This window comes from Nothobranchius furzeri, chromosome 1 (assembly GCF_043380555.1).
Source record: "Nothobranchius furzeri strain GRZ-AD chromosome 1, NfurGRZ-RIMD1, whole genome shotgun sequence".
Classification (NCBI taxonomy): domain Eukaryota; kingdom Metazoa; phylum Chordata; class Actinopteri; order Cyprinodontiformes; family Nothobranchiidae; genus Nothobranchius; species Nothobranchius furzeri.
In genome coordinates this window covers 32185029-32197732 of record NC_091741.1, presented here as the reverse complement: position 1 = coordinate 32197732, position 12704 = coordinate 32185029, and the positions used below count along the sequence as shown (strand labels likewise).

General features: G+C 44.7%; 1 protein-coding gene across 3 annotated transcripts in view; it reads left to right on the top strand.

The window, feature by feature from the left end:
- The window catches only part of mical3b (microtubule associated monooxygenase, calponin and LIM domain containing 3b), a 135080-nt gene that overhangs the window by 34075 nt on the left and 88301 nt on the right, over positions 1-12704 (top strand). For all 3 annotated transcript variants that reach the window (XM_070554044.1, XM_070554066.1, XM_070554091.1), the window contains exons 5-7: positions 9118-9219; positions 9380-9535; positions 9612-9712. In XM_070554044.1, the coding sequence (XP_070410145.1) occupies positions 9118-9219; positions 9380-9535; positions 9612-9712 (359 nt within the window). The remainder of the gene's footprint in view (positions 1-9117; positions 9220-9379; positions 9536-9611; positions 9713-12704) is intronic.

Sequence of the window (12704 nt, the reverse complement as noted above, 5' to 3'; positions counted from 1 at the left end):
TCCTCTTACAACACAAACTAACAGAAGCAGAAGAAAATACATTAAAAACAGCATTAAACGTTCAATAACGCCAGAAAACTTACCATACGATGAGTTTATTGCAGCAACAGAATTGGCACGTCAACAGATTACAGATGAAGGGAAAAAGCAGAATTAAGAAATATTATAATTGGGATAATAAAAAACAGCAAGATACAACACAGTAATGTTACAAACGAAGAAAAAACAGCCATTACATCGCTCGCTAAACACAAACACATCATTATTCTACCTGCAGGTACAGGAAGAACAACAGTGAAGGACGAAGAAAAATACAAACAACAGGTGGAGCAGAAGCTCGAGGACATGAAAAACATAGAAAACACTGAAAAAAGACCCGACGGAAGACGTTGAGGAAAACATGAAAAAATAACTGAAACCATTACTAGTGCAACGCCCACAAGGGTCCATTTTCTCCTATATATTGACCAACATAATAATCTTTCATCTACAGAAATCAATCCACTTTCTGTTTGGCCTTCCAGAACCAGAAGGTTCTGTTCGGCACGTGTTTACATTCCATGACGACAAAACATCCAGACAAACATTCTCTCCCAAGGTCCTACACTCTCTGTGAACGCCAGACGTCATTCTTCACTCTGAACAAGTGAAGACTCCACGATGTTACAGTTATACGATAAATAATCAGATGTGATGAATGAACAAGATGTTTCAATCAGATGTTTGAATAATCTGTGCTTAAATCCATGAATTTAAAATGAATATTGTTCTAACAACGATCCATTTACATCACAGATGAGTGTGTGTTTGATTTAACACGTTAATCGTTGTTTACACGCATACACATCACCATAAGATACTCATTAAGGTTAAAAACATCTTTGTATCTGAGGAGGGCGTGGCTTTCTGACGGATGTTGGTAAATACTCAGAAACGTGTCACATTCTGATTGGCCAAACTCGACCAGACATCATAACAAAGTAGTTTAATAACAAGAATTACTTCCTGATTAATTCAGTTTCTCGCTGACTCCCGGTTCAGCCAAGTCGGGTAAGAAGCCTCATTTAAAACAACCTCCTTTGACCTCCTGTCAAAGCCTCTCTGCAACGCTGCGGCTCATACCAGACAACCGGCTCTCTAATAACAAACATCAACCTTAGATGCAAATAAGCATTCCAGCTTCCTGCCTTCACCTCGAGGGATCTCAGACTGGACTGGCCTTATCGGAACTATTTACGGGTTCCTGATATCAGAGTTCACTCCACCGGCAGTGACCATCGACCCCCCGGACCGAACAAGAACCTCCACACCAAGAGTGCGTAGACTTGGCACGACAGATTGCATCTGATGCAGTTTTTAATTAACAACTCTAGTTTATAACAAACAACACATTCTTTTACATCCAGAGTTCACATTTTCTCTCAGACACACAGAACGGTTGCTACAACATCTAGCTTCCATCACAACACCTCACATCCTCCACACCACCTCTCATTATTCATATCTTGTCATGTATAAATTATTAGTGTAGGAAAAATAATTACATTAATTTTATAAACTACATACTGACTCTGTCTGAATTAATACGAAGTGTGTTTATGATCCCTGAAGAAGCAAAGAACCCGAGAATCTTCTGATGAAACATTCAAAGATCAGGTTAATATTTCATATTTATATGGAATATCACATCTTATTGGTCATAATTAATATGTTTTAATTCCACTACACTAGAGAAAGGCAAAATAACAGAAAGAACGTAGAAACAAGGACTCCAACAGCAAACATGATTCCAAGAATCTATGGAACCTCAAAGAGAACACTGAGGCCAGTAGTAGAACGCATAGGTGCCCACATACAACCTGGCTCAATCACTAGTCCACTACTACAGTCGTGGCCAAAAGTTTTTAGAATGACAGAAATATGGGTCATTGGAAAAGTTGCGGCTTCAGCTTTTATAACAGCAGTTTGCATCAACTCCAGATTGTTATGAAAGAGTGATCAGATGAACAGCATAGTCCTGTTTTGATATGGAAATGAACGTAATCCCACAAAACCTTCCCACTGCATTTTGTTGCTGTCATTAGGACCTGCTGAGATCAGCTCAGTAATGGTCTTGTTAACTCAGACGAGAATGTTGACGAGCACAAGGCTGGAGATGTTTACAGGTGCTGGCCAGTAAATTAGAATATCATCAAAAGGTTGAAAATATTTCAGTAATTCCATTCAAAACGTGAAACTTGTACATTATATTCATGCAATGCACACAGACCAATGTATTTCCGATGTTTATTACGTTTAATTTTGATATTTATAGGTGACAACCAATGAAAACATCAAATCTGGTATCTCAGAAAATTAGAATATTCTAAAGGCCAATGAAAAAATGTTTGTTTCTCTAATGTTGGCCAACTGAAAAGAATGAACATGAAAAGAATGTGCATGTATAGCACTCAATACTTAGTCGGGGCTCCTTTTGCCTCAATAACTGCAGTAATGCGGCGTGGCATGGACTCGATCAGTCTGTGGCACCGCTCAGGTGTTATGAGAGCCCAGGTTGCTCTGATAGTCGTCTTCAGCTCCTCTGCATTGTTGGGTCTAGCGTATTGCATCCTCCGCTTCACAATACCCCATAGATTTTCTATGGGGTTAAGGTCAGGCGAGTTTGCTGGCCAATCAAGGACAGGGATACCATGGTCCTTGAACCAGGTGCTGGTGGTTTTGGCACTGTGTGCAGGTGCCAAGTCCTGTTGAAAGGTGAAGTCTGCATCCCCATAAAGTTGGTCAGCAGCAGGAAGCATGAAGTGCTCTAAAACTTCCTGGTAGACGGCTGCATTGACCCTGGACCTCAGGAAACAGAGTGGGCCAACACCGGCAGATGACATGGCACCCCACACCATCACTGACGGTGGAAACTTTACACTGGACCTCATGCAACGTGGATTCTGTGCTTCTCCGCTCTTCCTCCAGACTCTGGGTCCTTGATTTCCAAAGGAAATGCAGAACTTGCTTTCATCAGAAAACATAACTTTGGACCACTCAGCATCAGTCCAGTCCTTTTTGTCCTTGGCCCAGGCGAGACGCTTCTTGCGCTGTTTCATGTTCAAGAGTGGCTTGACACACGGAATGCGACACCTGAATCCCATGTCTTTCATGAGTCTCCTCGTGGTGGTTCTTGAAGCGCTGACTCCAGCTGCAGTCCACTCTTTGTGGATCTCCCCCACATTTTTGAATGGGTTTGTCATCACAATTCTCTGCAGGGTGCGGTTATCCCTAGAGCTTGTACACTTTTTTCTACCACATTTTTTCCGTCCCTTCGCCTGTCTGTTAATGTGCTTGGACACAGAGCTCTGCGAACAGCCAGCTTCTTTAGCAATCACCTTTTGTGTCTTGCCCTCCTTGTGCAAGGTGTCAATGATTGTCTTTTGGACAGCTGTTAAGTCAGAAGTCTTCCCCATGATTGTGGTGCCTTCAAAACAAGACTGAGGGACCTTTTAAAGGCCTTTGCAGGTGTTTTGAGTAAATCATCTGATTAGAGTGGCAGCAGGTGTCTTCTATATTCAGCCTTTTCAGAATATTCTAATTTTTTGAGATACCAAATTTGGAGTTTTCATTAGTTGTCACTTATGAATATCAAATTTAAATGTAATGAACATTGGAAATACATTGGTCTGTGTGCATTGCATGAATATAATGTACAAGTTTCACGTTTTGAATGGAATTACTGAAATATTTTCAACCTTTTGATGATATTCTAATTTACTGGCCAGCACCTGTATGTCAGGCTGACTGGGTTAGAACGGCAGACTTGACACGTTAAAGGAGGGTGATGCTTGAAACCATTGTTCTTCCATTGGTAACCATGGTGACCTGCAAAGAAACACGTGCAGCCATCATTGCGTTGCATAAAAATGGCTTCACAGGCAAGTGTGGATACTAAGACTGCACCTGAATCAACAATTTATAGGATCACCAAGAACTTCAAAAAAAGGGGGTTTGAATCTTGTTCAGAAGGCTTCAGGGGGTCCAAGAAAGTCCAGCAAGCGCCAGGATCATCTCCTAACGAGGATTCAGCTGCGGGATCAGAGTGCCACCAGTGCAGAGCTTGCTCAGGAATGGCAGCAGGAAGGAGTGAGCACATCTGCAGCACAATGAGGCGAATACTTTTGGAAGATGGCCTGGTGTCAAGAAGGGCAGCAAAGAAGCCACTTCTCTCCAAAATAATCCATCACGGACAGATTGATCTTCTGCTAAAAGCATGGTGAATGGACTGCTGAGGACTGGGGCAAAGTCTTATTCTCCGATGAAGCCCCTTTCCGGTTGTTTGGGGCATCTGGGAAAATGCTTGTCCGGAGGAGAAAAGGTGAGCGCTACCACCAGTCCTGTGCCATGCCAACAGTAAAGCATCCTAAGACCATTCATGTGTGGGGTTAGGGTTCTCATCCAAGGGAGTGAGTTCACTCACAATTTAGCCCAAAACACAGCCATGAATAAAGAATGGTACCAACACACCCTCCGACAGCAACATCTTCCAACAATCCCACAACAGTTTGGTGAAGAACATGCATTTTCCAGCACGATGGAGCACCGTGCCACAAGGCAAAAGTGATACCTCAGTGGCTCGGGGACCAAAACTTTGAAATTTTGGGTCTATGGCCTGGAAACTCCCCAGATCTTAATTCAACTCAGCTCAGCTCAGCTCAAGTTTATTTATAAAGCACCAAATCAGGACCAGAGTCGTCTCAAGGACCTGCACACAGTAAACAACACAGGTCAGGTCAATAAGGCAATCAGTAACAAGTTTCCTATATAAGGAACCCAGCAGGTCGCATCGAGTCACTGACTAGTGTCAGAGTCTTTACAGCAATCCTCATACTAAGCAAGCATGCAGCGACAGTGGAGAGGAAAACTCCCTTTTAACAGGAAGAAACCTCCAGAGGATCCTGGCTCAGTATAAGCAGCCATCCTCCACGACTCACTGGGGATGGAGAAGACAGAGCACACACACACACACACGCACACACGCACGCACGCACGCACACACGCACGCACGCGCACACACACACACACACACAACACACGTAATGTGTCTACAGTTATATTGTAATGTCTTAGTAAATATTCTATTTGGTGAGATAAACTTTATTGTATTTATCCTAGTGGATCTATAATTAAACGGGTAAACTAGTAGTAGCACATCCAACGTCACAGAGAGCAAAGTGTTATTATCAGGAGAGGGAGAATGTTTAAGTGGTTAGCAGCAGTGTGCTAGACGATGGCCCCCTCCATGAGGCCACCACAGCTCAGCAGAACATCGTTGTAGCTTCTTCTGGGGAGAAAAACACTTAGAGAGAAAATAAAGTTAACAGCTGAAATAGCAGGAAATAATACAGTTAAAGAGCAGATTGTAGAAGAAAGCAGTAGAGTGTGAGAAGTGGTCAGTGTGTCCTCCAGCAGTCTAAGCCTATAGCAGCATAACTACAGAGATAACTCTGGATAATCTATCCTATTTAGATGGAGGCATGTTGGAGGCAGGGCAAGGGAGAGCTATGAATAACGAGACAAAAAGACGAACCAAAACAACAAACCAAAAAGCACAGAGCCAAGACCAGTAATAACCCTTTCATACATCAAAGGCATAACAGAAAAGTAAGTACGTGTTATGTCTATAGCACTTATCACAGACATAGAATCACAAAGTGCTTCACATGGATCAAAACAAAATAAAGTCACAAAACCTAATGATCTCTAAACAGAAACAGATTAACATCAGAAAAAGTCAAGTCTAAATTATTAAACTTTATAAACAGGTGAAAGAAAAATTTGAGTTAAAAATAAGAAAATTAAATATTATAACAGCAATGAACAAACACAACATAAACATAAATTCCATGTTTGGTTCTTTTTTAAACACAGATAAGGTTTTTCTTTACATTGCTGATGTCAGCAATGTAAAGAAAAACCTTATCTGTGTTTAAAAAAGAACCAAACATGGAATATAAAGACTAACACAGCAAGAACTACAAAAGTAAAAAAAAAACAGTCCAACAAAACCGTGTGTGACAGTTAGGAAAAGACAGTACACCCAACAGACAAAACATCATCAGCACTAAATTGCGGAGTCAGACAGAAATCCCATGTAAACTGTAATAAACATACGTAGGAGAAGCCGGACGCCAACCAACACACAAACAGAGGAGTGTGAGAAGGAAACAAGTCCGACACACGAGAGCAGCAGAATAAAAATCAGCCGTAACAGACCGCTGTACAAGAGAAAACCACATAATGGACCGGGACATCACGGATCATAAACTCAGAAAAAACCGAAATTCAAAAGATGATCAAAGAAGCAGCTGGGATGAGGGGACGTGGACCCAGGACCATGAACAGGGACGAAGGAGTCTACACCCTGGACCACTCATGGGACACGGTGATCAGCGGAGAGGGAGCAGGCAGCAGAGGGCGATGTCGTCCAACAACATCCGGTGGTTACCCTGATGAAGATGGCAGTGACATGGAAACATGTCGGCAAAGGTACAAACAAACCCTCATCACACTGTGTACAACGAAGAACTAAAGGAAACAACACAGAACTTCTCGGAGTTCAGGGACTTTTCCAGTTGCCCCAGACAGCTCCATAATTTCCCAATGTACCAGATAACTGCCTGCTCCAATTAGCAGAAATCCAGCAACCACAAATCCAAAGATCTATACATCTTCTGCAGCCTCCATGGCAGAGAAAGACAGGAAAAAGAGCCTTGGGATGATAAGGGGCCGGAGAGATGAGAAAAGCGTCTTACTTGCTCCAAGATCCTTGGAGAAAAACTGTTGGATGTATCACTTAAGAGTCTCATTAATGGGGTAGTGCCCGCTTGATCTTCCCATCTGCGCTGCCTATCCAGCACCGCTGCTAGTGGGACAGTAGTCTACATTACTTCACTATCGCTACAACTCCCTTTACTCAGGAGTTAGCTGGCTGCACTAGCCGGGCTGCAGCTAGATACCGGACCAGCACCAGAACGCAGGAACTCATCACATCTTCACTGGCTTCCAGTTCCTTTCAGAGTTTGATTTGGAGTCTCTGCAGGGCTGTGCTCCAAGCTATCGGTCTGACTTCCTCACTCGTTACAACCCTTCACTACACTCGCCATCACAGCGACTGACTAGTCGCTCCACAGGTGCACTACTCGACTAGAGGCCGGCCTTTCTTGGCCCTTAAGCTGTGGGATGATCTTCCACTGGAGGTCAGATGAGCTGTGATGTTTCATCCGTCTTTTATCCTGTTTTATTTAAATCTTTAGTTTTTATATGTTTTTTAATCTTTCTCAGCCCTTGCATGGATTATTGATGTATAAAATTCTTTTTTATGTGTGCAGCACCTTGTTTTGTCTTCTGGTTGATGGAAAGTGCTTTGGAAATAACGTCTACGGATGTAAGAGTGTAAAACTGTAGTATTACTGCACTGATTTCTGATTTTACTTACACTGAGTCTTCCTCGGTCAGGCAGCTCCATTGGTACAGTTCAAGCAGTTTAATTGAGATTGCACATTCTGTTGCAGTCTGTGCACGTGTCTTCAGGGATGTGAATGTATGTGAAGTTAAAGTTAAAGGCCCAGTTGTTCTCCCCATCTGACCCATCCCCTGGGGGAGCGGTGAGCTGCAGACACGGCCGCGCTCGGGAACCATTTGGTGGTTTAACCCTCCAATCCAACCCTTAATGCTGAGTGTCAAGCAGGGAGGCATTGGGTCCCATTTTTTCAAAGTCTTTGGTATGACCCGACCAGGGATTGAACCCTGATCTTGCAGTCTCAGGGCGGTCACTCTACCACTAGGCCACTGAGCTGGTACGTATGTAGAGGTGTCTTCAGGGATGTGAATGTGTGTAGAGGTGTGTGTGTCTGCAGGTATTTCCACGTGATGTGGTTGTCTAGAAAACATAAATAAAGGGGACAGAAAGAGATCTCCATTACTGTATCTATCAACTGACAGCAATACATGTTCAAATGTACAACTCTAGTACCATAATCCGCACCACCGTTTTGCAGCCACCAGATGGCACCAGCGAGCTCCAAACAGAAACTGATACATATCAGCTAACTTTGTTAGGCTCAGCTAGCCAACAGGTGAAAGGTTGGAGACACCTGTACCTACTCACCACTAATACCTGTGATTACTTATACTGCATCAGTACTACACATTTACCAGTGTAGTACATGAATTAAAATAGACACCACCATCCACATGAACTTCAGGTACCAGATTAGTTATACACATCACTACTGGGTCAACCATAGAGTCACGCAACAGAAGCATACAAAGTGTGTGTTACATAATGGGGGGGGGGGGGGGGGGGCTCTTTGACAATTGAATAGCCGGGGACACAACTGTACATCAGTGGTCATCTGCTGTGCCTCGTTGATCCATACATGGGTCAGTGGGTGGGTGGTTGGTGTGAATCAGGGGCGGCGTTAGGCCCGGCTACTTGGGCTGAAGCCCCGGATGTTTTATGAAAAGCCCCGGATCTAAATCGTGGAAGTAGCATGCAGTACCAAAGTCCAACAGAGGGGGAGCAGCTGGCAGTAGTTTGTATACAGCCTGCCTGAGCCTCCACCACTGAAGAAGAAGCCCTTCAGCAGCCGGCTTCTTCTGCACTCTCTGCCTGAAACGCATGAGTGAAGATGGACATAAGGAGGTTTTTTAGACCAAAAGTACGGCGACAGAACCCCAGCTTTGATGAGACTGGTGCTGACTCAGGTTTGTGAGTCTTATTAGAAAATATTTGTTGTGCTGCTGGTTTGCCTAAAGTTAGCTTACTATCAGGTAAAGTTGTTGGAGAAAGAGCGGGAATATTTACTATCATCTCACACTAAACACTAACAGGAACTATACTCTGCCCTGAATATGCTGAATATGTAGCTTCAGATTAAAATCTATGTGGTACAAGACAAATATATATGATGTTGACTAGTGCGTGTCACGTGTGTGTGCGCGTGTGTGTGTGTGTGTGTGTGTGTGTGTTAAGCCCCGGGTCTTCTTCAGTCCTAAATCTGCCCCTGGTGTGAATCCTGACTAGATTCATTAAATCAGACCTTTGCTGATCTTAAATGTTTACCTGTATAGAGGTGGGCTGGAGGGTGGAGGTGAGTCCAAAGACCCATCCCGTCAGTCAGCTGGAGTTTGATGTGATCATCGGAGCAGATGGGCGTAGGAACACACTGCCAGGTAGGATGATACTATCAGTCCTTCAGAGGTTCATGATGGATCAGTTAGAGGGTCCGACTGAATAAAGTCCTAACCCTACCCCAAAAGGAACCCAACGGCCATTGTGATGTGTTCAGTTCTGAGCCTGTCAGTAAGTGTGATCTTTTACCTGCATGATCAGGTTTTAGGCGTAAGGAGTTCAGAGGGAAGCTGGCCATCGCAATCACGGCCAACTTTAAGAACAGAAACACCTCAGCTGAGGCCAAAGTAGAGGAGATCAGTGGAGTGGCTTTCATCTTCAACCAGGCCTTCTTCCGGGAACTGCGACAAGAAACAGGTTTGTAATGATTCTGTCTCAACTCATCCAGACACACCTGGCCTGAATTTCACCTGCACATTAACACCTGTTCCAGGTATTGACCTGGAGAACATCGTCTACTATAAGGATGACACACACTACTTTGTTATGACAGCGAAGAAACGGAGCCTGTTGGACAAAGGAGTCATTCTACAGGTAAAACAATCACTTGTGTTCAAGGAAAAAGCTCACATGTTACACTTACACCTGGATTCACTGAACAGGTGGCAGCCACTTACCTGTCCGGACTTGTTAATAAGCATACAGGTATGCTGTTAAATAACCGGTACACCTGGAGTCAGACAGGTAAACGTGTAGATAAAGATTCTAGTTAAAGATGAAACATGTTTGCTAACATATGTGTGATATGTCTTCAATGATTCTTTAAACGCTGAAGTAAGGTGGCCTGTCTCGCCACTGGGGGGGGGGGGGGGGGGGGTCATTCCAAATCATTATAACAAAAGCTTGTTCATCGCTCACCTTGTATCATGCTTTTGGTTCAGAAGTAGTCAGTTGGTATGTGTCCATCCATCCATTTTCTTCCTCTTATCCGGAGTCGGGTCGCGGGGGCAGTAGCCTAAGTAGAGACGCCCAGACTTCCCTCTCCCCAGCCACTTGGGCCAGCTCCTCTGGGGGAATCCCAAGGCGTTCCCTGGCCAGGTGAGAGACATCGTCCCTCCCCCGTATCCTGGGTCTACCTTTAGGTCTTCTCCCAGTTGGACATGCCCGGAAAACCTCACCAGGGAGGCATCCTGACCAGATGCCCGAGCCACCTCAACTGGCTCCTCTCGATGTGGAGGAGCAGCGGGTCTACTCCGAGCCCCTCCCGGATGACCGAGCTTCTCACCCTATCTCTAAGGGAGAGCCCAGACACCCTACGGAGAAAACTCATTTCGGCTGCTTGTATCCGTGATCTCGTTCTTTCGGTCACTACCCAAAGCTCATGACCATAGGTGAGGGTAGGAACGTAGATCCACCGGTAAATCGAGAGCTTCGCCTTCTGACTCAGCTCTCTCTTCACCACGACAGACCGGTACAACGCCCTCATCACTGCAGATGCAGCACCAATCCACCTGTCGATCTCACGCTCCAGTTTTCTCTCACTCGTGAACAAAATACCTAAACTCCTCCACTCGGGGCAGGACCTCATCCCTGACCCGGAGAAGGCGTTCTACCCTTGTCTGGGCAACCCCAGAGAGGCCACCGCCTGCCACTGGGAGTTCCGGCGCTCCCAGGGAATTTTCGTTTTTAAAATAGGCACCTAAAAGTTCTTTTACCTGCATTTTGGAAGTGTCCCGTTGAGAGAGGGAGGAGTTTAGGACCCAAGGTGCAGACACCAGATGACACGAGGCAGGAGCGGATGTAAAAAAATAAAGTCCTTTATTTAGGATGATTACCAAAAATCCAAAAGGGCAGGGGGCCAAAACCTAATAACTAAACTCAGACAAACCACCAAAAGCTCACTTTCTGAGCAGACCTAGAGACTTAGGGAGGGACACGACAACGCTGACATAAGACCATGGACCGACAAACACAGGGGCGAGACAGGGTTATCTACAGGGGCTGGATGATTGGAGAACGAGGAGCAGGTGTGTGGGGGAGAGAACTGAGGAAGGAGCGGTGAGATCAATGAACTAAATGGGAAGAGAAAACCAAGCAGAGGAGGGGCTAAACCATAACCTGTGAATCTCTGAATAAATAAACCTAACAGACTAAAGGCACAAGACAACCAAAGATAAACCACTAATGACCAGAGAAGTGAGGGGACTAATCATGTTTATGTATGTAGCAGACGCTTTTGTCCAAAGTGACTTACAAGTGATAATCAGCATGTTGCCCTTGAGGCTAACAACAACAACAACAACAACAACAACATGACATCAATCATGGAGAGGAGGGAACAAGGAGTGGACGGTAGAGAGGAGAACGGGTGCAGGGAGCAGGGTCTTCAGGAGTTTCTTGAAAATTGACAAGGAAGCTCCTGTTCTGGTAGAGCTTGGAAGGTCATTCCACATTTGTGGAACGATGCGTGAGAAATAATTAACAAGTGGAGAAGGAAAACACACACACTGAAGTAGACCACTAGCAGGAAAAGCTGAACCTATAGAAACACTACAGAGGGGTGACCAGGAGAGACCTGGGGGAAACCTGGAGGGAGAACCGGAGAGAGCTGAGGACCAAAGGGACACAGAACATGACAGGAAGTAGGAGAGACACAAATAACAACAGCATTCTCTAGTTCAAGAAATGTGCAACTGAGCAGGCAAGTCTTCAAACAACAGATGTGTCATTTGTGTTGGGGGTCCGTTTTAAATCTAATGTTAAGAAAAACCAAATTCTAATTCAAAAATACTTTATTAATCCCAGAGGGAAACTGATTGCTGTAGTAGCTCAGAATAATAATAATAATCAGGTCATCAAAGAGGTGTTGTATATTACAATGGCTGTTGGCAGGAAGGATCTCCAGTAGCGGTCAGTGTTGCAGCCAAACTGAAGAAGCCTCTGACTGAAGACACTCTTCCGTTGTCGGACAGTCTTGTGAAGAGAATGCTCAGGGTTGTCCATCATGTTCTTGATTCTCTGGAGAATCCTTCTTTGCATCATCTCCTCCAGCGGTTCCACAGTCGTCCCCAGAACAGAACCAGCCTTTGTTATTAGGCTGTTGAGCCTTTTCAGGTCCCTGCTTCTGATGCTGCTACCCCAACAGACGATGGCTGAAGAGATTACACTCTCAACAGCAGACTTGTAGAAGATCTGCAGCATCTTGCTACAGACATTGAAGGACCTAAGCGTCCTCAAGAAGTGCAGTCTGCTGTGTCCCTTCTTGTTAACGGCTTCGCTGTTCTTTCTCCAGTCCAGTCTGTTGTCCAGGTGAACTCCAAGGTGTTTGTATTCCTCAACCACCTCCACTTCTTCTCCCATGATGGAAACAGTGTTTGACTCCACCCTGTTTCTTCTGAAGTCTAAAATCATCTCCTTTGTTTTGTTCACGTTCAAGGTCAGATGATTGTTTCCACACCATGCCACAAAGCGCTCCACCAGCTCTCTGTACTCAGCTTCCTGTCCATCTCTGATACACCCGACAACTGCAGAGTCATCTGAGTATTTCTGTAGATGACAGGTCTCTGACTTGTACTGGAAGTCTGAG